Raw genomic sequence first — 21921 nt, 5'->3', positions numbered from 1 at the left:
CCTCCTTTTAATAGATGAAAATGGGGGGAGGGAGGTGTGTAAAGGTTAGTGAAGCATATGCTGTATCGTTGTCTTTCCTGTTAACTCTTTTTCATTTCCCAACTTGTGTCTCCTGGAAATCCAAGGCCTGTTGCATTTTCCTGTATGTTAGAGCAGGGATGCCACCAGGCAGGCTCATGTGTTCCTTTTATAAACATGACTGTTCTCTTAAATATTTCAGGACAGTGTTCAGATTGGTGGGGGAGGTAGGCATAGGAGGTGTAGTCCTTTATACACGAGCGAAGACTGGACACCTAACTGGGGATTCTCCCCCATCCATTCTCTCTCCTTGGCTCACCCTTGTGTTAATTCCCTTTGCTTCCCCTCTTAAAAACTTAGTTACCACTGCAAATCCAGCTCAGTGTAAATCCCTGGATTAGGCCCTCTTTTCTACCTGCCTCTTTATGTCTACAAGTCTTCCACTGCTGACTGGAGTTTTGTGGATTGCCTTAGTAATGAAACTCGCCAGCTGCATTTGTTTTCATCCTTTGTTCCTTTGCTGTCCTGCACTGGGGCTTCATGAATCCTGTACTATCAGTGTGAAGCTTTTGCTTCTGGGAAGCACCTCAGTGAACTGCTGCAGGTCATTGCTTTTGTTCTGCTGTTTCCACCTTGTCTTTTATTTCTAGTTGTGAACTTTCTATTTTGTAGCTTTTTCCTTCACCAGAAAGTTGGATGATAGGATTGGGAGGGATCCAGAGGCTAGAATCTCTCATCAAGCAGTACCCCCTTCCCCCCAGTGAAATACCCACTGGGCAAGTCAGTTAGCTAGGCCAAAGTGAAGCATGTTCAGAGAAGAATGTTAGAATGGGCCTGAGAAAATGATAGATGAGTCATTTGGCTTAGGGGCTCACACCCTTGTACTCTTTGCAGAAAAAAAGTCATAGAAGTAAATCCCATGCCTAGTGCCACAGTTCTCTTGTAATGGTGCCTTCAGTGGACATTTAGTAGTTTGTTCTGATGTGGGATTTTATTTTTCTAAGTTTTTCTCCTTGTTTGAACCCCGGTGTACAAACAGCCTGTTTTCCTTTTCATTTGAAACGTACCTTTTTAAAAAGTAAAACTATCATTTGAGTCACAGAAATTCAAATTTAAAAATAAAACAGGATTTTGGTTAAACACACAGAGAGGAGGCTGTTAACTGGCTTTTTTATTTTTTTACGGTACGTGGGCCTCACTGTTGTGGCCTCTCCCGTGGCGGAGCACAGGCTCTGGATGTGCAGGCTCAGTGGCCATGGCTCACGGGCCCAGCCGCTCCGCGGCATGTGGGATCTTCCCGGACCGGGGCACGAAACCATGTCCCCTGCATCGGCAGGCGGACTCTCAACCACTGCGCCACCAGGGAAGCCCAAAACTTTTTTTTTTTTTTTAAACATCTTTATTGGAGTATAATTGCCTTACAATGGTGTATTCGTTTCTGCTTTATAACAAAGTGAATCAGCTGTACATATACATATATCCACTTATCTCCTCCCTCTTTGCATCTCCCTCCCTCCCTATCCCACCCCTCTAGGTGGTCACAAAGCACGGAGCTGATCTCCCTGTGCTATGTGGCTCCTTCCCACTAGCTGTTTTACATTTGGTAGTGTATATGTGTCCATGCCACTCTCTCACTTAGTCCCAGCTTACCCTTCCCCCTCCCCATGTCAAGTCCATTCTCTAGTAGGTCTGCGTCTTTTTTATCTTTTGGTTGTAACCAGCTGACTTACGTATATCTCCTAGAGGAGAGGATGGTTTATAGTAAAGACATACATGGATTAGAACAGGCACACCAACAGGAACAGAACTTTTTCCATGTGTCTCATTGACCACCTGGTTTTTTTACAGTGTGGCTGCCACTCCACACTGTGGCTGCTTCATTCTTTTCTATTAAATGGCTCATTCTTATCTAACCATAGCTTTTGCTTCCTCTTTAGTTTGCAAGTAGCCTATCATGTATCCATTAGGTGCCATTTCTACAACTTCTGAAAATAGAGAACTCCTTTTTACCCCCAGTGTAAATCCCAGAGGGCACATTACAGCCCAGCAGATTTCTAGGTCAAGGGTGTCATAAGTCATACTCAGTGCCCTCCCAGAAAATAAGGCAGGGCTATGTGGTCCCCTTCAATTTTGTCTGTGGATCAGCAGTTTCCCCCAGAGGGAAAATTGAAAGCTTTTTAAAAAAATTAATTATTTTTGGGCAGCGTTGGTCTTTGTTGCTGCACGCGGGCTTTCTCTAGTTGCCGAGAGCGGGGGCTACTCTTCGTTGCAGTGTGCGGGCTTCAGTAGTTGCAGCTCATGGGCTCTACGGTGCACGGGCTTCAGTAGTTGTGGCTCATGGGCTCTAGGGCTCATGGGCTCTAGGGCGCAGGCTCAGTAGTACTGGCGCACGGGCTTAGTTGCTCTGCTGTATGTGGGATCTTCCCGGACCAGGGCTTGAACCTGTGTCCCCTGCATTGGCAGGCGGATTCTTAACCACTGTGCCACCAGGGAAGCCTGGGAGAACTGAAAATTGTAGATGCTGCCACTGAACCAGTCTGGTACCATATACAACATTGGATATGGAGTTCTGTAAGTTCTAAATCTTAAGAGATAAGCAATTGAATGCCTTACCTCTAATGGGTTTAGTGCACATGTGATTAACATATGCATGTGTGGGAAGAAGGGAAACAGTGGAGATTGCAAAGGCAGGGACCTACAGAGCCTTTTTATTATCAGCTCTGGCATTAAAGCATGAGCTGTCCCTGTATCTAGTTCTAATATAACAGTGCTGAGAAGCATCAGATAGTCAGTTTCTCTGAGAGAGTTAGGGAAAGATGGAGGAATGGAGACTTCTTTTTAATGAAACATACATACTTTCTTCTCCCCTCTCAAAGGACAAGGAGTAGAATTAAAAAAGTTATAAATCCACAAAGTCAAAGAATGGAAAACGAGACAATAAGCAAGAGTAAAGATTCTGGAAAGCAGTTAAATGAGTGGTAGGAGGAAGCCAAGTCTCTAGCGCCTCCAGAGAGAGGGAGCTTAAAAGATTTGCACTGCAGAAGCTGAGAAAGGATGAGGAAGCGGAGCCACCAGAAAGACAGCATGGTGTGCTTTGTTGGACCTGCTCGTGCAGGACAGACTTGGCTGGAAACACGGGAGGGGAGTTGTCGAGGTCTGGAGTTGTTCAGGGCATGTCAACTGTGGAACTCAGTTGACCCAAGGTTCAAGAAACTCAATGCTTACCGCCTTGGGGTCTACTGAAATGGAAGAGTCTTCCCAGGGAAGAGCAGGGCTAGAGGTGGTGCCCAGCTTTTGTAGAGCTACACTGAGTACCCTGGACCCAGGGAAACACAGAACAGGCATATAGGAAGCACACTCAATTAACCAACCTCACCCAGAGCTGAGAACTGTTCTGTGACCAGAGCCTGCACTCAGGCCATACGGCCGTTAGTCAGCAGAAGGGCCAGAACACAGAGTGGAGCACAAGGTTAGGTGTATGATCACAACTGGGGAATCCCAGAGCTCCCACAGGGGGAGCGGCCTCTGGATCCACACTGGGGGGACCATCTGTACTTGGGTAGACGTGTAAGAAGAAACTAAGTACTTAGAGGGTAAAGGGTTCACCTCAAGTATACTGCAACTTATTTGATTACTGACCATAAGTGAATGTTACTTTCACAGGGACATTGAGGAAGAGATTGGGGCAAATTAATACTTATTTAACAGATGTCTGCAGGCTACCTAGAGTCAAAGTCAGGGTTCTTTCAAAGGAAAGTATTGTTAGAGGGGTTTTAGAATCTTAAGTGAGGGAGAGCCTTGAAAGCCCTGTCTCTGAGTTTCCTTTAGGGTAGGACTAGCTTTACAACCATTTTAGAGTTTTCTTTTTCGCTTTTTGGTTTTTTTTATTGCTATGTCGCTAGCAGGGATGGGTGCAGTTCTCCCTAAGATGTCTGCATTCATGTAAGTACTTGTAATTCTTAGGTATATGTTTTTATAGTCTAAATAACCCATGCCTTTAACCCTTATCTGAAAAGGTGGCTTAAGAATAACCAGAAGAGGGTCAGTTAAACTTTATATACGAAACTTGGCTTCAGCCCTAGTCAAGGAACTGTCCTCCTTAAAATGAACAAAAAGTTTCCAATAAAAATAGAACTAATGAGGTGAAATCTTATCTGGCATGGCTGTGGTACCTAACTGGGCTTCAGTTGGCACATGTCAACTATCTTCCCAGCTCTAGAATCTTGAGACAAGCCTCTTACTCCTTACGTTTTTATAGCTTCAACAACAACAAACAAAAAAAGGGGAGAGGAGCTCTACAGAAAGCCAGTAGCACTTCAGCCAGCTAAGGAGTCCAACTCAGTTAAACAACTGGTATGCTCTTTTAGGGTTAGATGTTTATACTATAAAGTACTTGATAAAATTAGACAACCTCTGGGGCTTTGCCAGGTGCTGAGAACTGAACACACATAGCAGTGCCCAAAGAACTGGAAATGGATTTGTGTATCTATTTTAAATAGGCAGTGTCATTGGGTACAGCCACATAATTAAATGCAGTCCTCAGAAAACAATTTAAGTATATGAGCCATAAATTACTGAGCAGAGTTTTAAAAAATGAATATTAAGAAGTATATTCTTATTGGATAGAAGTTAGGAAAAATTTTTTTTTACAAAAATGAGACCATATTGGCGGAAGGGAGTTCATAGGAAACTATTCCAAATTCATTCTACATTACAATCTTTAGGGATGCACCCGAAGTCAGAGGCAGGCTGACAATGGCAAAGGCAAGATTCTCAGGTCTGATTAGAAAAGTCATAGAACTTAAAGGGTACAGGTGCTATTGAAAGAATAGACTCCTTTACTGGATCAGGACTAAACTACAAACTGTATTATTTACTTAGGCAGATTATTGTATTTACTTATAAATACAGATTATTTATTTAGTCTCAGTTGCTCTGTTAAATAATTTGAGGCCAGAGGAGCTCTCAAGTAAATTGTTTGGGTGAATTAAGCAAATTTAGTTCCTAGATGGCTGGCTAGAAAATACAGTAGCTTGGCCCAGGGTAAGGGCAACCTGTGCTCAGAATGCTAGCAGTTGATCCCAAGACTCTACACTAATGACAGTTATAATTCAAACTGCAAGGTGAGGAGCTGCCCCCTGAAATCCTAGAAGGTCCGAAACGCTTACCTTGTTCATAATTTGAAGAGTGGTCTAAGTAATAAATTATGTTACTAGGGTAATAGTTTTTATTTTTTAAATTTTTTATCCTTTTGGTTTTGTTTTGGGATTAATTTTTAGGTATTAATGAGTACAAGAATGCTTGCCTAAAGCCCTGTTCCATATATATAGTAAATCACAGATTATTTAATGAATATTAATATTTTGTGACTATCATTTTAAACATCAACCCTTTAGCAATGTGGTGATAATTAATATAAAACGTAGTCTCCAGTTGGTATGTTAAGCTCTTTTCTTTATTCTTATCTTTTCTGTTAGCTTTATCTTCAAGCCAGGATGAAGGGAGACTGGGCAAGACTCTTACGCCCTACACTGCAATTTGGTCTTGTTGCTGCGTCCATTTATGTGGGCCTTTCTCGAATTTCTGATTACAAACACCACTGGAGTGATGTGTTGACCGGACTCATTCAAGGAGCTCTGGTTGCAATATTAGTTGTAAGTATACAGGGCAACGGGCAACAGACATCCTGATACTGAGAAACACTTGGATAAATAAGTAGAAAAAAATGTCCCAATGAGAAAAGTATGCTAAGGCAGAGAATGTGGCTCAATAATTGCTACTGGGTAAGGACCCCAACGTTATTAAAAGTCATTTTAGGATAGATAGCAAATAATACCTACGTTACTTACTCTTCGCAAAAGTTATTTAAAATTTTTTTTTAATTGTAAAAAGCTCTGGCTATAAAGTTTTCTTTTTAGTATGAATTGAAAAAAAAAAACAAAAAACTAATTTACATGAGGAATGACACTTTCATTAAGGGCTAGCAGAGTGAAGCCATCTGCCCAGTACATAACAGAGCAACTCCCAGAATGTCCTTAACAAAAATTCCTGTTAGCCACTAATTTATTCGTACCCTTAACCTGTACCCTGTAAAGTATATCCTTTTGTTTATATTTTGCACACTGCTTATTGCATATGGTTTTTAAACTTATTTAAAATTGTATCATTAAATACTTTGCCCCATTCTAAATGTTACCTGTTCTATACAGGCTGTATATGTATCAGATTTCTTCAAGGAGAGAAATTCTCCTTTTAAAGAAAGAAAAGAAGAGGACTCTCATACAACTCTGCATGAAACACCAACGACAGGGAATCACTATCGGAACACTCACCAACCTTGAAGGTGGCAGAGTGCCCAGATGAAGCTGGCCAGCTTTCTAAAGGAAAATGATTGCAACCAGAAGGCAAGAGGATGCGTCCTTCTTCCCAGTATACAAGCCTTTAAGGGGACTGCTGCTACTGTACCTCTTGGATGCCCACTTTACCTGTGTGTATATAGTTACATTTAACACAATGGTTATCTAATAGCTCTAAGTTCATTACAAAAAATTTCAAGCCTTTCACTAAAACAAATGCCCCACCTGTACATTTTTTATTAAAAAAATGTAATGCTTATGTACAACTGTGTATGTAATATGCTTTCTTAGAATGACGCTTGATTTAAATATAATACATCAGACAGGTGGTGAACAATTTAAAATCCCACATTCCTTTAGCTGACTCTTTATAAGTAGAGGCTGGCAGCAAACACAATATCTCTCTTGATTTTGGTGATTCCTAAGAGAAAAGAAAATACAGTTTAAATTCTCAAGACCACAAAGAATGTAATTCTTCTCCCCTGGGGTTTTGAAGACAGCACAACAATCCTGATTAAATTTGGTGAGAGGGCAAGCCTGGAAAATACAAAACCTTGCTTGCCTGAAGGACACCTAGAGGAGTTCACAGCCACCTCTGAGAGATGGGAAACTTAGAAACCAGACCCCTGTTCTCATGACTCTTGAATCTAAAGTACCCCGTGCGTGCGGGGGTGTCTAAAATTATTCAGAAAGACCAGACCAGAGGGACTAAGCTGTCCAAGAAGTTAGTTGACCCAAAAGCATGAATTTTTCAGCCTGCAGTGGAAAGCACTATATTTCAGTTACCATGTGAAATTCTTTCTGGACTAAGGACAAACACATTTTATCATATAGAAGTTTACAAAACTAGACTTAACCCTGGAGTCATTAAATAGGTCTGCCTCTCTTTAACAATGTTGAAGATATAAGCAGCTTTCATAAGCTTCTTCTTAAGGCACTGAGTTGCCAGCAGAATCACCAGGTTTGACTGTGAGCAGCTGGTAACTCAGAGCAACTATGTGGCTGCTCTTCTTTGATGTTTTAACTCATAGTCCTTTCTCTTGGCCAGCATTCAGATGGAATGAATGAAATTATTTGCAAGCATGTATGCTCCCCCCATTACTACCACCTTGGTCTAGCCGTTCTTTCCTGATCTGGTCTTCCTGCTTCCACCTTGCTAATCTACAGACTTGCCTGTGATGCAACAGCAAGAACTGCCTTGTGAAACCCAAGTCAGAGCACATCACTCCTGTGTTCAAAACCTCCAATCATTTCAGAGGAAAAAGCTGAGGGCTGGGAGCTACATGACCATTTCTTTTCTTCCTCCAACCCCTACTATTCTACTCATTGTTCAGCTGTGCTCCATCCACACTGGCCTCTTGTTGTTGCTTAAGTATATCAAGTGTCTATGAAGGACCTAAATGCCACCTTCTGAGTAGGGGACCCTAGGCCATCGTATCCATCCTCCAATTCCCTACTGTCTCTTCCTTTGTTTTTATTGCTACCTGATATATTTTAATTGTTGACTTGTTTACTGTCCACCTCCCTGCACTAGAATGTGAGCCCCATTAAGGCAGGGGTTTGTATCTTTTTTGTTCACTGCTGTATTCCCTGGTGCTTAAAACAATGTCTGGCACACAATAAGTGCACAATAAATATTTTGAGATTTTATATATATTCATTTACAAACTTTTTCCAACACACACACACACTGATATTTTCTTTGGACACTACTACATGGCCCTTCATGGCAATCCAGTGAAGAGCATCTGAAAATGTTCTCCTAGGTTGTGGTCAAGAGCTCAGGTCTCAACAGGATTTGCCTAAATTATTAGAAAAAGCTTATGGGCTGGATACTGACCTTCTGAAAATTTATTTTCCAGCTCAGTGTTTCCAATGGCTTTCGCTGCTTGACACATTTGTCGAAGTAGTTCTTCCAGGCGCCTCATACAACGAATTATGCTGCCTGGACAGAAAAGGAAACAAATCACTTGTAAAGTGTAAATAATCAGGAATAGCAGAACTTTTGTGAAGACGCAAGGAAGGTGAACATGGGATGATTTAACTGACAGTACTTTGAGGGACTTCTCCTGCAGTAAACCGTAGTAAACTTGACTGGTGACTAATGGTAGAGAGAGTCATGGATTTATTATAATGTGTTGACACTTGCTCTTAGAGAGGTAAGTAAACAAAATGCCCTGGGAGCACAGGAGAGAGCAACATGGGTGAAAGGTAGCAAAGGTGACATATAACTTGGGTCTCTTATGAATGAGGTCCCTGTCAGGCAGTGACAAGGGAAGACCACTGAGACAATGTAGAAAAGCAGCTATTCAAGGACCCTGAGTGTGGCCTACTACGGCCTCTGGATACTATCCTGTGAAGAGAATGCAACAGGGAATTTTTAAGCAGGGGAATAACAGGATCAGATTTGTACATTTTAAAGGTGCAGTCAATCATTCTTCTGGACCTTAAATAGACTCTTTCATCAGTGCTTTCCTCACACAATGTGTCCTCAGTGAAGCATAAAAGAGATCAGTCTCTTCCCACTGGATGTGACTCACTGTCTGAGACAAGTGTTTGCATCAAAGGTGAAGTTGTAAACACTGTTTCACTTCTGTCAGACTTGCACAAGGAGGGGCCTTGGGATCCTTCCTCTTAAGTGCCACCTGCCTAAGTTTAAAACTCTTGGATTTCATTTTTAATGTCTGAAATACATTAGGAATATCAGTTCTCTCTGATATGCAAGCTGTTAACTCACACTTCAGGTCCTTATTTAACTCCTTGCAACACTGGAAGAATTCATTAACATGTATCAAGCTCTTGTAATACACTCGATGTGCAGTGTTGAGGGCTCCTTTTTACCTTTTAATGCCTTGCACATTATGGTACAGTGTGCCCAAGGGAGAAAAACAGTAGAGAGATTTAACTCATAAAGCAGAATGGAATTTGAGCTTAGACAAAGGCAAAAATATAAGCCATATACCTAAGAGGGTCATTAGGATTCAGCAGGAAGTGCCCATGTACATGTACAGCACCTTTTCTCTCTGAGAAAATGTTGCACAAGGGCCTGGGCTGATAAGGACAACATGCCTGGTTTCTGAACCCACCTATGGGCCAGAGCAAGCAGAACACAAAGATGCTAGTTCACAGCGAGAGGTTTATGGGATGAGATTGGTCAACAAGAGGACCACCAGCACGTATGTCAACTTGAAAGATCAATGGGGATACCTCTCTTAAAAGGATGCTATCATCTCCTACTTATGGGATGTTCACCTAATCTAGACTTGGTTATAAAAGGAGTGAGCTGAGACACCTGGAGTTAGAGGAAAGAAGACTGGATGGTGACCTGGATACTAGGAAAGATTCAGCCAAGTAATTAGCTCTATGATCTAGGCCCTTATTCTACTCTTACTTCCCCTTCTCATTTGTAAGGTAAATGACGATAAATGCAATTTAAACAGAGGGCTTACTTTACCTAACTGGATTTGTCTCACTTGAGATATGAGATGCACAAATTCTGTGACAGGGGCAAAGCTCTAAAGGAATGTAAGGTCATAATACAGTCCTTAAACCAAAATATTCAAAGTTCATACTTTATTGTCCTTCCTCTTCTCCCATTAAAAGGTCCATGGAGTTCTTGGAGAAGTAGGGTCAAGACTGACATCTCACCTCCACATCTACACACATCTTACAATAACCCTGGCTTTCTTATTATAGGAGAGTAAAGTAATTAATGTTTATAATAAGACTTAGGCATCAAGGAAAGGTGAAATAAGGCTGAGCATGTTTCAAGAAAAAAGGGTTAGAAAAGGGTTATATCCAACATTTTCTGAGTACTTACTTTGTGGCAGGTCTATAATCTATGTTTTGTGTAAATTTTCTTGTTTGACCCTTACAGTTCCATGAAACAAGTACTGTTATCCCTATTTTACAAAGAGGGAAAAGAAGCTCAGAGAAATTATAACTTGACCAAGGTCAGAGCCAGGAGTATATGATGGAGTCAGGATTTAAATCTAGACAGTAAGATTCTACAGCCTAAGCATTTAACCATATTATACTATAGTACCTCACAAAAATGATTTATCTATATTTTCTATAATAAATGTATTACTTTCATAAATTTCAGTTCTAATTAAATTCAGTTTATACATTTAAAATAATCGAGAAAAAATTGTAAATATTTAGTAAGATTTTCAGGTCATACTCTAAGCTCCTCACTTCTGTTATAAATCTTCATTGCCAGGTAATGCCAAAGAATTTGCAGTAATGGGTTTCAAGAAGTAGGAAGTAGTGGAAATTGGCAAGTAGGATCCAGTCGCAAAGAGTCTGTTTTCTTAATTCGGCAATCAGAGTAATGACTTGTGATAATTTCAGTGAAATGGGAGACTAGGTTACTATGGCTCAAGAAGGAAATGGGAGGTAGGGAGTTGAAGATGGTCTATTCTCGACTACTCTTTCCAAGCCTGGCTTGTGAAAGGATTGAGGGATTGAGGATGACGATGACAACAAGATAACTTACTAAAAAATGATGGCAGCAGCTAACACTGACTGCTTCGTGCCAGGCACTGTACTAAAGGCTCTACATGCATGATATTAACCTCACAATACGAGATAAGAGCTATTATTATTACCATTTTATAGCTAAGGAAACAGGCACAGTTAAGTAACTTTCCCAGGATCATTCATCTAGTGAGTGGGTAGGATTTAAGACCAGGATATATATGCTCTTGCTCTTAAACACTGTACGTTATGTTGGTAGCTGGAGAAGACGTGGATGAGAAATATAAACATATTCATATGCTAAAATGGCAGCAGAAAGGACGTGACTCAAGACGGCAAAGGTGCAGAAAACAGTGGAAGGCGGCCCTGGAACTGAGTGCAATTTCCTCTGAAGAGGAAAATAAGGGAAAGGATATATGCCATGAATTTCTAGGTTAAGACAGGCCTAGTGGTATCTCCCTTTCCTCTGAAGCAGGAGTGATCACCTAGAAATCTGGGGCAAAGTTGAGGTAGATGCTTAAGAGAGCAGTGAGGATCTGGAATTGCCTCTAAGAGAAGTCTCAGAGCCAGAGAGAAGTCCTGCATGGAGGACACAGTCTCTGGACGTGGACCAGGGATTACATGCATGATGTTAACCTCACAATACGAGATACGAACTATTACTCTTCCCACTTTATAGCTAAGCAAACTAAGTAGTAGATGGCATCTACTACTTGAGGGACTGTACTAGCAAGCTGTGGGCAAGACTACATGAGGTAGTGTTCAAAGTGTACCCAGCCAGTGCTCAACAGTCTCTCCTCCTCCTGCTACTTCTATTATTACTAGGTTTAATGTGATTCTGAGGTTACAGACTGTGGCTTTTGATGACACCAAATCATACAGTTATTCTCCAGCAGAACTCTGCTGTGAAAGTACAGGAATAGAGAAAGTGAATTATTAGACTGATCCAGGTTGGTGGTGCATAAGGCAGATGGGAAAACAAGAATATCAGTTGCTTCCTAATTCTCTCTCCATGACTAGAAAAAAGGAACTGTGGTTCAGAAGGAAAGTTCTCTAAGCAGTGGCTGTGTCCTCTCCACAGCAGGTCTCCAAGAGAATAAGGAAGCAGCTATGTGATACCTACCTGGTGTTTACTTCCTGTTACTGAGACAACTCATTCTGACACCAATAAACTATATTAAGATTTTGAAAATTAGCAGAACAAATGCTGCTTCTTTTACTAGCAACCTTTAACAGAAGAAAATAGTGATTTCACTGAAGATGTTGTTTCCAAGTAGCAGGAGACTGTCGTTAGCCACATCCAACATTCTGCTACCATTTTACAAATGAGAAACCCTAGAGGTGGTTAGTGCCTTTCAGGTTCAGGTTAACAGTTTTACATATAGGTTTAGAAAAGAAATCTGACACCCTCACTGGAAATGGCAGAGATAACCGTATTAGCCACCCTTTACAGCAATGGCTTCCCTTTAAACTTTGAGGCTAAGAGTTCATGGAAGAAGAATCTTGGACCTTTACAAGCTGAAACCTTTATAAAAGTTGAAGATACTAGTTTGTTTTTGCTGTGACCGTGGCTGAGAAAATTATGAACAGACAGGACCAGGGAAGGAGAAAGCTCAATTAATGGCCTAAATGATGAAGGGGGAGGGGGAGGGGGGAGGGGGAGGGGGAGAAAGCAGGTCTGAATGGCATCTGGAGGACAGTTACCTGGGTGAGACAGGATAAAAATGCACAAAACAGCCTGAAGTTGCAATGGGGGAAAGGATGGGGCTGAAATCAAAACCATGAAGCAAACACAACCAACCAGCTTCACAAATATGGGTAAGAAGAGGATTAGCCTATTCTCTAGGAACAGGAGGCTGCCAGATGGACACCAGCCACTGTAGGATCAGAAGGGAGCATCTCCTAGCTCCACTGGTAAATTCATGACTTGAGAAATGGACAGCACCTTTATCTCTTCCCCTGGATGAGTGTTGCAGCTCCTACTCCCTCTTCCATTGGGCCCCCATGTGCAGGCATAAGCAACACAACAAGGGCACGTAAGGAGCCTATCCCCCACCCACTGCATCCCAGGAGGAACGGTGCTCCTCTACTGCTTAAAAATCTTTTGATACCATTAATGCAAATGCTAGTAGGAGCACTGGTGAGTCTGTTTCAGTCCTGATTCAAACATAAGGTTCTGGATGGTCCATGTGTGATATTTCTGTATTAGGATAGTCACTTGTAGACCCTAAGTTTTATCTTTAAAGGTGGTATTTCACAAACTTCAGTCATTAGCGTATCACTCATTTTTGCTGTAACACTTTTAAGTAAATGAAAGCTGCTCACTTATTTTTTATAAATAGGCCATAATTATAAAAACAACGGTTACAAAAACAAAACAATGCTATCAATTCCAGCTAGATACTATTGCCAACAAAAAGTTGATCACCCAGACATATCATAGGCACCTCAAACTCAACAGTTCCCAAAAGTAAACTCAATACTTTCCTTCCAGATCATTTCTATTAACATATTAAAAACTTTAAGTTTACTCTTCTATAAAGTGGAGATAACAAGAATTCCTATACCTAATGGGGTTATTGTGAGAAATGAATGAAATAATGCATGTAGGGTGCTTCAAAAGTGTCAATAACACAATAGGAGCTCAATAAATGTTGGCTATATTTGTTATTTCTGTTCTCAGGTGCTAGGGATGCTGAGCTCCAGTCCTGCTCTCACTGAAAGAGGAAATACAGTCGCAGTAACTTCTGGGTGTCTAGAGACAGGGTGGGGGCTGGAATGGAGAAGGTAATGAATATCGCATGACTCATGCAGCCAGATATTAAATGTGTATTTTGCAAACACTTCTATTTGAAGAGAATTAAATTAGGTAATGGTTAAAAATGTAAATATATATAGGACTTTAAAAAGGAACAGAGTGTATTTCACAGGTCATTTAGAATTGAAAAGAAATCCTTTATAAAACTGCTGTGCAGGGCATCGGAGAGCCAGGTACCCTGGCTCACAAACTCTGTTTTGACTGATTTCAAATGTGTACTGGGAATCACAGATAACCTGATATTGTTTTGGTATTTCTACAAATTGAGAAACTCATGTTAATAGCCAGGATCTGCAAAAGCTATCAGAGACCCAACCACATGAAGTATATTGCTAAGATAAGCTAAAGAAACTAAACGCACATCTGAGCGAGCAAATACTGCCACACTTTGTAAGCACTCCCACTCAATTTCTGGAAAATGAGTTCTGACAGTTTCAGATGACATGAGAACAATTAAGAAAATGAGGCCAGGCGGTACAGGGTTGCACATACAATGGCTGTGGCTGCTGACCTCAGTCTTGTCAACAAATCACCGTGTGTGTACAAACACTGTCTATAGCTGCCTGCAGCGTAAAGGGGATGAATGAAGCCTACCGTGAAGAAGTGAATTACCCAGCATACTTCCTACGTACTGCAGTTCTCTGTAATACAAGGGTTCTCCTTACTCCCAGTTTTGGAAATCATTCCGCCTCATCAATTAGGACCACCTAGATTAAGTGTTAGATAAGAGATACAAAGCTATTACCCATCCCCCCAGGCTATCTGAAGCTGACCAGAAACAGAAACACACACTAACAACCTAACGGTTTGTTACAAATCTTTTTTTCTGGTCTTGCCAGAGTGTAAAGCAAAACTGAATTCTTACTAGTCATTGCCTTTTTTTTTTTTTCTTGCTGTACGCGGGCCTCTCACTGTTGTGGCCTCTCCCGTTGCGGAGGAGCACAGGCTCCGGATGCGCAGGCTCAGCGGCCATGGCTCACGGGCCCAGCCGCTCCGCGGCATGTGGGATATTCCCGGACCGGGGCACGAACCCGTGTCCCCTGCATCGACAGGCGGACTCTCAACCACTGCGCCACCAGGGAAGCCCTAGTCATTGCCTTTTGAAGAAAAACTGTGGTAAAATACACATAAAATTTACCACTTTAAAGCATGTACCCCAGTGTCACTGCCTGTTTTTATCACAGTGAAATATAATTCACATGGCATAAAATTCACCCTTTTAATTAAGTGTACAAATTCAGTGGTTTTGGGTATATTTGGAATTGTACAACCATAATCACTATCTAATTTTAGAATCTTCTTATCACTCAAAAAGAAACCCATATCCATTAAGCAGTCACACCCCTACCCCCTTCCACCTTCCCCCAGCCCATGGCAACCACAAATCTACTTTCGGTCTCTACAGATTTGCCTATTCTGGACATTTCACATAAATGAAATTGTACAATAGGTGGTTTTTGTGTCTGCCTTCTTTCACTTAGAACCTTAATCTGGTCAAAGTTCATCCATATTTTAGCATGAATCAGTACTTCACTTTTTTTTTTTTTACAGAATACTGTCCCATTATATGGATAATACACAATTTATTCATCCACTGATGGACATTTGAGCACACATGCTTTAAGGGTAATCTTATAAACATCAGGCTCATTAGGTTCTTAAACAACACCATTCTAATTGAGGATGGAAATCAACACATTTCTTTATCTGGAGAGGTATTTATTTCTACCTCCAGCTTTCTGGCATTTGCAAAAGTGGTTCCCCACAGTTCACGCCCTGAATCTGATTTAAAACTCCTATCTAAGTGGTTATTGAGGCCTGAGGTTAGGATCATAATTATATTTTCCTGCAATCATTTACCACTAGATCCCAGCTTAGGCTGAAAACATTCCTGGAGGGCAGAGACTGTTGCTTGCACTGCACCCAGCACAATTCCTGATCCCACTAGGGTCTCAGTTAATTATTCATTAAATGGGTATCAGGTACTAATTCCTAAGTCATTTAGTACTAAAACTGTGCCAAACTTTAAACACAGAACAGATACATATTAATAGAATGTTACTCTACTATTATTAGCAAAAGTATTTTAAAATAACAAATCCATTGGAAAATCCCTTCTAACACTGATGTACCGTCTCCTAAGAAAGGGTAAAACTATGCTAGTGGAAAGGCAGTTGAGAAGACCACGTGGTGGGGGCAGAGAGTAGGAATGTGCCAAACAGCATTTGTTTAAAAATCTAGGACAGGGACTTCCCTGGTGGCACAGTGGTTAAGAATCCACCTGCCAATGCAGGGGACACGGGTTTGAGCCCTGGTGCGGGGATGATCCCACATGCTGTGGAGCAACTAAGCCCGTGTGCCACAACTACTGAGCCTGCGAGCCACAACTACTGAAGCCCATGTGCCCTAGAGCCTGCGAGCCACAACTACTGAGCCTGCATGCCACAACAACTGAAGCCCGCGCGCCCTAGAGCCTGCGTGCCACAACTACTGAAGCCCGTGTGCCCTAGAGCCTGCGAGCCACAACTACTGAGCCTGCGTGCCACAACTACTGAAACCCGCACGCTGTAGGAACCATGTGCTGCAACTACTGAGCCCGCACACCACAACTACTGAAGCCTGCGCACTCTAGGACCCGCGAACTGCAACTACTGAGCCCGCGTGCCACAACTACTGAAGCCCACGCGCCTAGAGCCCATGCTCCACAACAAGAGAAGCCACCGCAATGAGAAGCCCACACACTGCAAAGAAGAGTAGCCCTCACTCGCTGCAACTGGAGAAAGCGCGTGTGCAGCAACGAAGACCCAACGCAGCCAAAAATAAATAAATAAATTTTAAAAAATACAAACTGTCTTCAATTTAGCAGTTTAGGATTTATCTGCCATACTGCGGTAACTTTTTCATTTAAGTACAAAGAATAGAAAAATAATCCATAAAGATAATTTTATAAGGCTTCCTATATTTCTAGGCCTATTGTCCCTTCATTTTTCTTAAACAAAACAAAACAAACAGTGCACCACTATTGTTTTATGCCATTGTGTTCGCCTTCTCAGAGAAGCAGATATACAAATATGAGCTATTATATTAACAAGTCGTAGAATTTAGGCATAGAACAGTAATTAGTTTCATCCTTATGTTCCCAAAAGAAGTTAGACTGAAGAGTGGTGATGCTGTACTTGATTGCCTTTGTGTGTCTGAAACACACAAGCTGTCATACATCTATCTGGGTTTCTGTGTGTTAAGCAATGTTCACAGGTGAGATGAGGATGTCATGCTCTCTTCTCACAGCCTCAACAGTAGCTACCCACCATCAATTATTATAGACCTTCTTACCATTCCTACAAGCATAAATTTTCAGTGGATAGAGATGGTATAATTTTAGGTAGTATTTAAGAAGTCTCCAGGTGGTCCAAAACTCAAAGATAAGGTATTATGGTTCTTAGATGAAGTTATCAACTATCATGTGCTTGTAGTCACAGAGGCCAGAATTCAAATCATAGTGCCGTCATGTAGTACATACACCTCCATGACCTTGACCAAATTATTTACCTTTTAAAAATCAGTTTCCTTGTGCAAAGTGCAAATAATGTCTACTCTGATGTGCTACTTTGGTGATTAGATCTAAATTATATAAAATGCTTATTAGCACAACTCCTGGCACACAGTAGTTACCTAATAAATAATGACCATCCTGGTAACAGAATACAGTATTCAGAAAAAGATTTTGGGACCATAATACTAATGACCATTTAATGGAGGCTTAGAAATAAACTTTAGGGAAAGGACTAAAACAGCACACCATAATTAAAAAATAATATACTATAAACTATAATATTTAAAACCTTAAAACCCATTAAAATTCAATGTAGTGAAGTAAAGGCTCATAGTTGATTCTGTTGCAGAGATTCATAAACTCAGTAATCAGTCTTTAATAATATTGGGTAAAAAACATAGTATACAGGGTATGTTAAAAATATAATTTTTCTCAAAATAAAATTTTAAATGTTCCTATAATAAATATCTATGAAGTCCAAGCTCATTTATTTTAATTTTTAAGAAAGTTTGGTGCAAACACAATTCACCATTATAAATATCTACAATCTGCGTAAGCCAATCTTTTTGCAATGAATACAGCCTTTCTAAATATGGTTTTCTTTAAATATTGTGCTTATTATTTGCTTCTTGTAATTCACTTATAATTACTCCTTATATATTCCCTTTACCTTTACTTCTTCATTTAAAATTTTTCTTCAGTTGAGTTAACAGTTTTGATTGATTTTAGAAATGCAATGATGGACAGCATATTTAGCTCTGCTATTTTTTGGTGGAATTGCATACCAAGCCATTAGGTTATTACTAAGAGAATAAAACCAAAAGTAAAAATACCCACATAAATAGGCCTTATCTGTGATTGCAGAGACTCTGGCACAGGATTATAAACTGTTATAATGAGCAGACTGAGCTTATTAAATAATACAAAGGATTCGTGGAGAATATTTTTGATTTACATAGGCAGAAGATTTCCTTTTATTATCAAAAATTAAAAATAATATATTATTCTTGTTTAGTAAATCAATGCCATCCTAAGTATATTTCTTATATCAGAAAGAAATATATGCGTACAAAATTTAACCATACCTTCAAAGACATCTGTCATTTTGCAGATATGGGCAAATGTAGCTCCAGTTGCCCAGGTATATACTACATCCATTAAGTGAGGTTTAAATGAGCTTAGGTAAGTCTCCTCATCAATTTCCAATTTGGCTTCCGCTGAAACTTTTGCAATTCTTTTAGCACATTCCTTTGAAGATAAAACATATACTTAAAAAATTTCTTACTTATGATCTCCCATATCACTTTTTCTTTAGGTTTCCAAAGTCAGTATTCTACAAGGTTCCTTTTTCTTCCTAGGTATAAGCCTGCAATTTGGATATTCTACTTCTAAGTAGCCACAGTGCCTGTTCCACTGCTGAGTAATCAAACAGCAAAGTTTTCCACTACATTAATTAAGAAAAACATATCAAGAGCATGATTTTCACCCAGTAATACCTTTTCTACAAAAACCAAAACTCTTCATTAAAATTACTAAACAGTAACATTTAACTCATCTCTAATTGTTTCATTAAGAAAACAAAGACAATAATAACAAGCCAGACTCAGAGAAACATAAATCCTATGGCAAAATGATGCTTTTTCTCCAACAATGCTTTAAAAAATGTAAATCTTAATATTTCCTTTTCCTTACAATAGGAAGTTAGATTTCATTCTTTTCTCCTTGGTAATCAAGAAGGTCAAAAACTCCTGGGCCTATTAAGACTTCCCTGATTCTGGAAGTTTAAATTTCTTAGTAATATTAAGGAATGTTAAATGTTATATTAAAGGGGCCTTCTTTTATGATTCACTTTTCATTCCTCTCTTGCAGTGTCTTATAGTTCATCTTTCCCTGTCTGTCTAATGTTGAAAAGATAGATAAAACCATTCTTCCCAAGAAAAATAATAAAAGAGACCAATTCATTACTATAAACTACTGTGGCTTTGAGGATCCAGAAATAAATCATTTCTTAGGCTAAAACAGATTTTAAAACCTGATTTTAAAATTTGTTGTAAACTGAGATGGAAAAATGTATAAAAAATTAAGCTAACTAAATCTATCAAGATGCTATTCTTAACACCAAGGAAAACGATGCAGACACTGAACTGTTGGTATAGCCTATCTACACCATGCAATGTTAAATCTGTACTCACAGCAACTCTATATAACTTAACATTTTGGTGAGGGAGAATGTCTAATTTTTAAAAGAAAAATTACAAATGATGTTATTAAAACAGCAGTAAATGACAAGACTAACATCAAATGATATATTTAATCCTGAAGGAAGCTGTCTCTGTGAAATAATAAATATTATGATTAGACTGTCACAAATGTTTATTTCACAACATACTATTCATAAAATATGTAGTTCAAAAAAATCTTACCTGCATTTGACGAAGTGGTCCTGCTAATTGCTCTGTTAATTTGGGCATCTCACTAGACTATGAAAGAAAAGGAAGATTGTATGTAAAACCCAAGTTTAAAATGCAGTGTATACTATCTGCTTTTATAAACAAAACAAAGCTTTCATAATATCCATTAATTTCAAATTATAAGACCTCAGTCATTAGCATTTAGTTTCTAATCAACTTAGTTTGTGTAAGCAAAATTACCACTCCTCTCATCCTGAATTATACTATTCTCTTATATTTCAGAGGAAAATATTACACTGCTAAATTTGCAAAGTGTGCTAAACTAGCTATTTTCTGTGACCATAAATGGAACTGGAGAAAATACTGTAAACATGCATAGTAGTTTAGTTACATCAACATTTATAAACTGTTGTATCATACTTTGATTTTTGAAACAGTTTGGCTTCTAGGCAACTCCCACTCTGTGGAAATTAAAAATCTTGGATAAAGAACATTAGAAAAATGCCCTCAATTTTAGTTTTACCCAGATATTTCTAGCTCTCTAACCACTTTCAAAATATTTAAAAGTTTAGATGAGTTTCAGTATTCTTATTATTGTCTCCCCACTAGTGAAAAGTCTATCAGTTTCTCAATTAGAATAATAAGAGTTTCAGGTCTATTACTAACTAGTCAAATAAACTTGGACAAGCTGCTTGAATCCTGTGTGTTAGTTTCTTACACCGTCAAAGAGAATAAGTCAGGTCCTCAAAACCTATAGACTTGTGATTAGAAGAAAGTTATTATTAAGGAACAAATTTTGACAAAGATAGATTTACTATACAAAAATAAAATTATTACAAGAAAGGTATGTATGTATATATGTATGTATATATGTGTGAGACAATTTAAAGTAATTATAGGTAAATTTTTAAAAAGCAACTATAGGTTAGTTGCAATAGATCTGCCTTTACTTTGAGCATCAGTATTTATATAAGACTTGGTTTTGATTTGTATCATGAATGAACTCCACATCTCAGTTTAGTGAAAAGTACACAAGTACATGTCTTTGACATTGTGTCCATTCACGATCAACAGTTACTGATCTCTTCCTCTCTCCTGGTCACTGTAAGTAGAAGGCACTGGTCCTGATGTAAGTAAGCTATGTTTCATTTTACCAATATTCTCCTACCAGGTGAGTGCAGTTTGCTCCCTATCTCTCTTTCAGGTCTCAATTCAAATGTCACTCTATCAGTGAGGCCTCTTCTAATCACCTTACTTAAAACAGTAACACCAGCCCTCGCAACAATTTCTATCTGCCTCCTCTGCTTCACTTTTCTCCAAAACCCTCATCACCTTTTGTCATAATGTGTGTATTTCATTTCTTTATTGTTTATCTTCATCAACTAGCATACATGAAAGTATCATGAAAGCAAAAGTTTCTGCTGTCTAGTGTCTAGGTATCTGCATTGCACATAGTGGGTGCTTAATAAATATTTGTAAGATACTTGATATTTATATTGTAAATACTGTGTAATCTTTAAATTACCTCTAATGATACAAAAAATAAGGGGGCACGGTATTAGAAACAACAAGCTTTAAAACAGAAGGTATCAGCATTTATGACAAGTATCTTACTATATTTACCTTCCTTTCTGGCTAGAAAACATACTTTTAAAGTATCAACAGAATTCCATGGTACTTTCAGTACAATTACCCATTTTGACGTTGAAAGGCACCACACCACAAGAACTGATGACACTACATGTAACACAGCAGGGCTTCACTGAACAAATCTCAACTACATTTAGTGACATCTTGCCCCAAGATTTAAGAGTTGTGTTTTGGCTAGGCCCAACTCCCATGAAGAGGTAACGTACATGGCCTCTCAGAAGACAGGATTTTTTTTACTGCCACATTAAAAAAAAGCACAGTATAAGAAATTAGCCACAAGACAAAGTCTGACACAGGCAGAAGATCACCAATCTCCAAATAATTTCTAAACCTTATATCTGTTCAAAGAAAACTGGACAAACATTCTAAACAATTATCTTGGAAATTAATGTAATAAAATTTTGAACCTAAGGAAAACAACAGCCAAACATAATATTTTGTAAAGGAATGCATTCCTCACATGCAAATTAAATTACTTCATGGGTGCACAGCAGGCATTCTTACGAGAGCATAAATCATTTTTGGATTACTGTCCTATTTGTTATCATTGCCACTGCAGTTGTAATTCTGATCTGTAATCAGAGAGCTGAGAGAAAATACCTAACCTACTCCAATAAGTTATGTATTTGATCTGAT

The 21921-nt window shown here is 39.3% G+C and overlaps 2 protein-coding genes across 13 annotated transcripts in view; one reads left to right on the top strand and one right to left on the bottom strand.

The window, feature by feature from the left end:
• PLPP1 (phospholipid phosphatase 1) overlaps positions 1-6640 on the top strand; it is a 116294-nt gene extending 109654 nt beyond the window's left edge. For 6 of the 10 annotated variants that reach the window (XM_089908857.1, XM_089908858.1, XM_022597505.3 and 3 more), the window contains 2 exons: positions 5496-5672; positions 6228-6640. In XM_089908857.1, the coding sequence (XP_089764983.1) occupies positions 5496-5672; positions 6228-6359 (309 nt within the window). In that variant the 3' untranslated portion in view covers positions 6360-6640. Of the gene's footprint in view, positions 1-5495; positions 5673-6227 lie in introns of those variants that run through there. The other 4 variants (XR_016392648.1, XR_016392647.1, XM_089908859.1 and 1 more) reach the window with 3 other exon arrangements.
• Positions 1395-21921, bottom strand: part of MTREX (Mtr4 exosome RNA helicase) — a 139230-nt gene continuing 118703 nt past the window's right edge. For all 3 annotated transcript variants that reach the window (XM_022597483.3, XM_089908855.1, XM_089908854.1), the window contains 4 exons: positions 19648-19704; positions 18310-18472; positions 8215-8319; positions 1395-6795 (listed from right to left, as the gene is read on the bottom strand). In XM_022597483.3, the coding sequence (XP_022453191.1) occupies positions 6743-6795; positions 8215-8319; positions 18310-18472; positions 19648-19704 (378 nt within the window). In that variant the 3' untranslated portion in view covers positions 1395-6742. The remainder of the gene's footprint in view (positions 6796-8214; positions 8320-18309; positions 18473-19647; positions 19705-21921) is intronic.

Source organism: Delphinapterus leucas, chromosome 3, assembly GCF_059928025.1.
Source record: "Delphinapterus leucas isolate spDelLeu-1000000601 "Yukka" chromosome 3, BTC_Dleu_Yukka2, whole genome shotgun sequence".
Lineage (NCBI taxonomy): Eukaryota > Metazoa > Chordata > Mammalia > Artiodactyla > Monodontidae > Delphinapterus > Delphinapterus leucas.
This window is presented reverse-complemented; position numbering and strand designations above follow the sequence as displayed.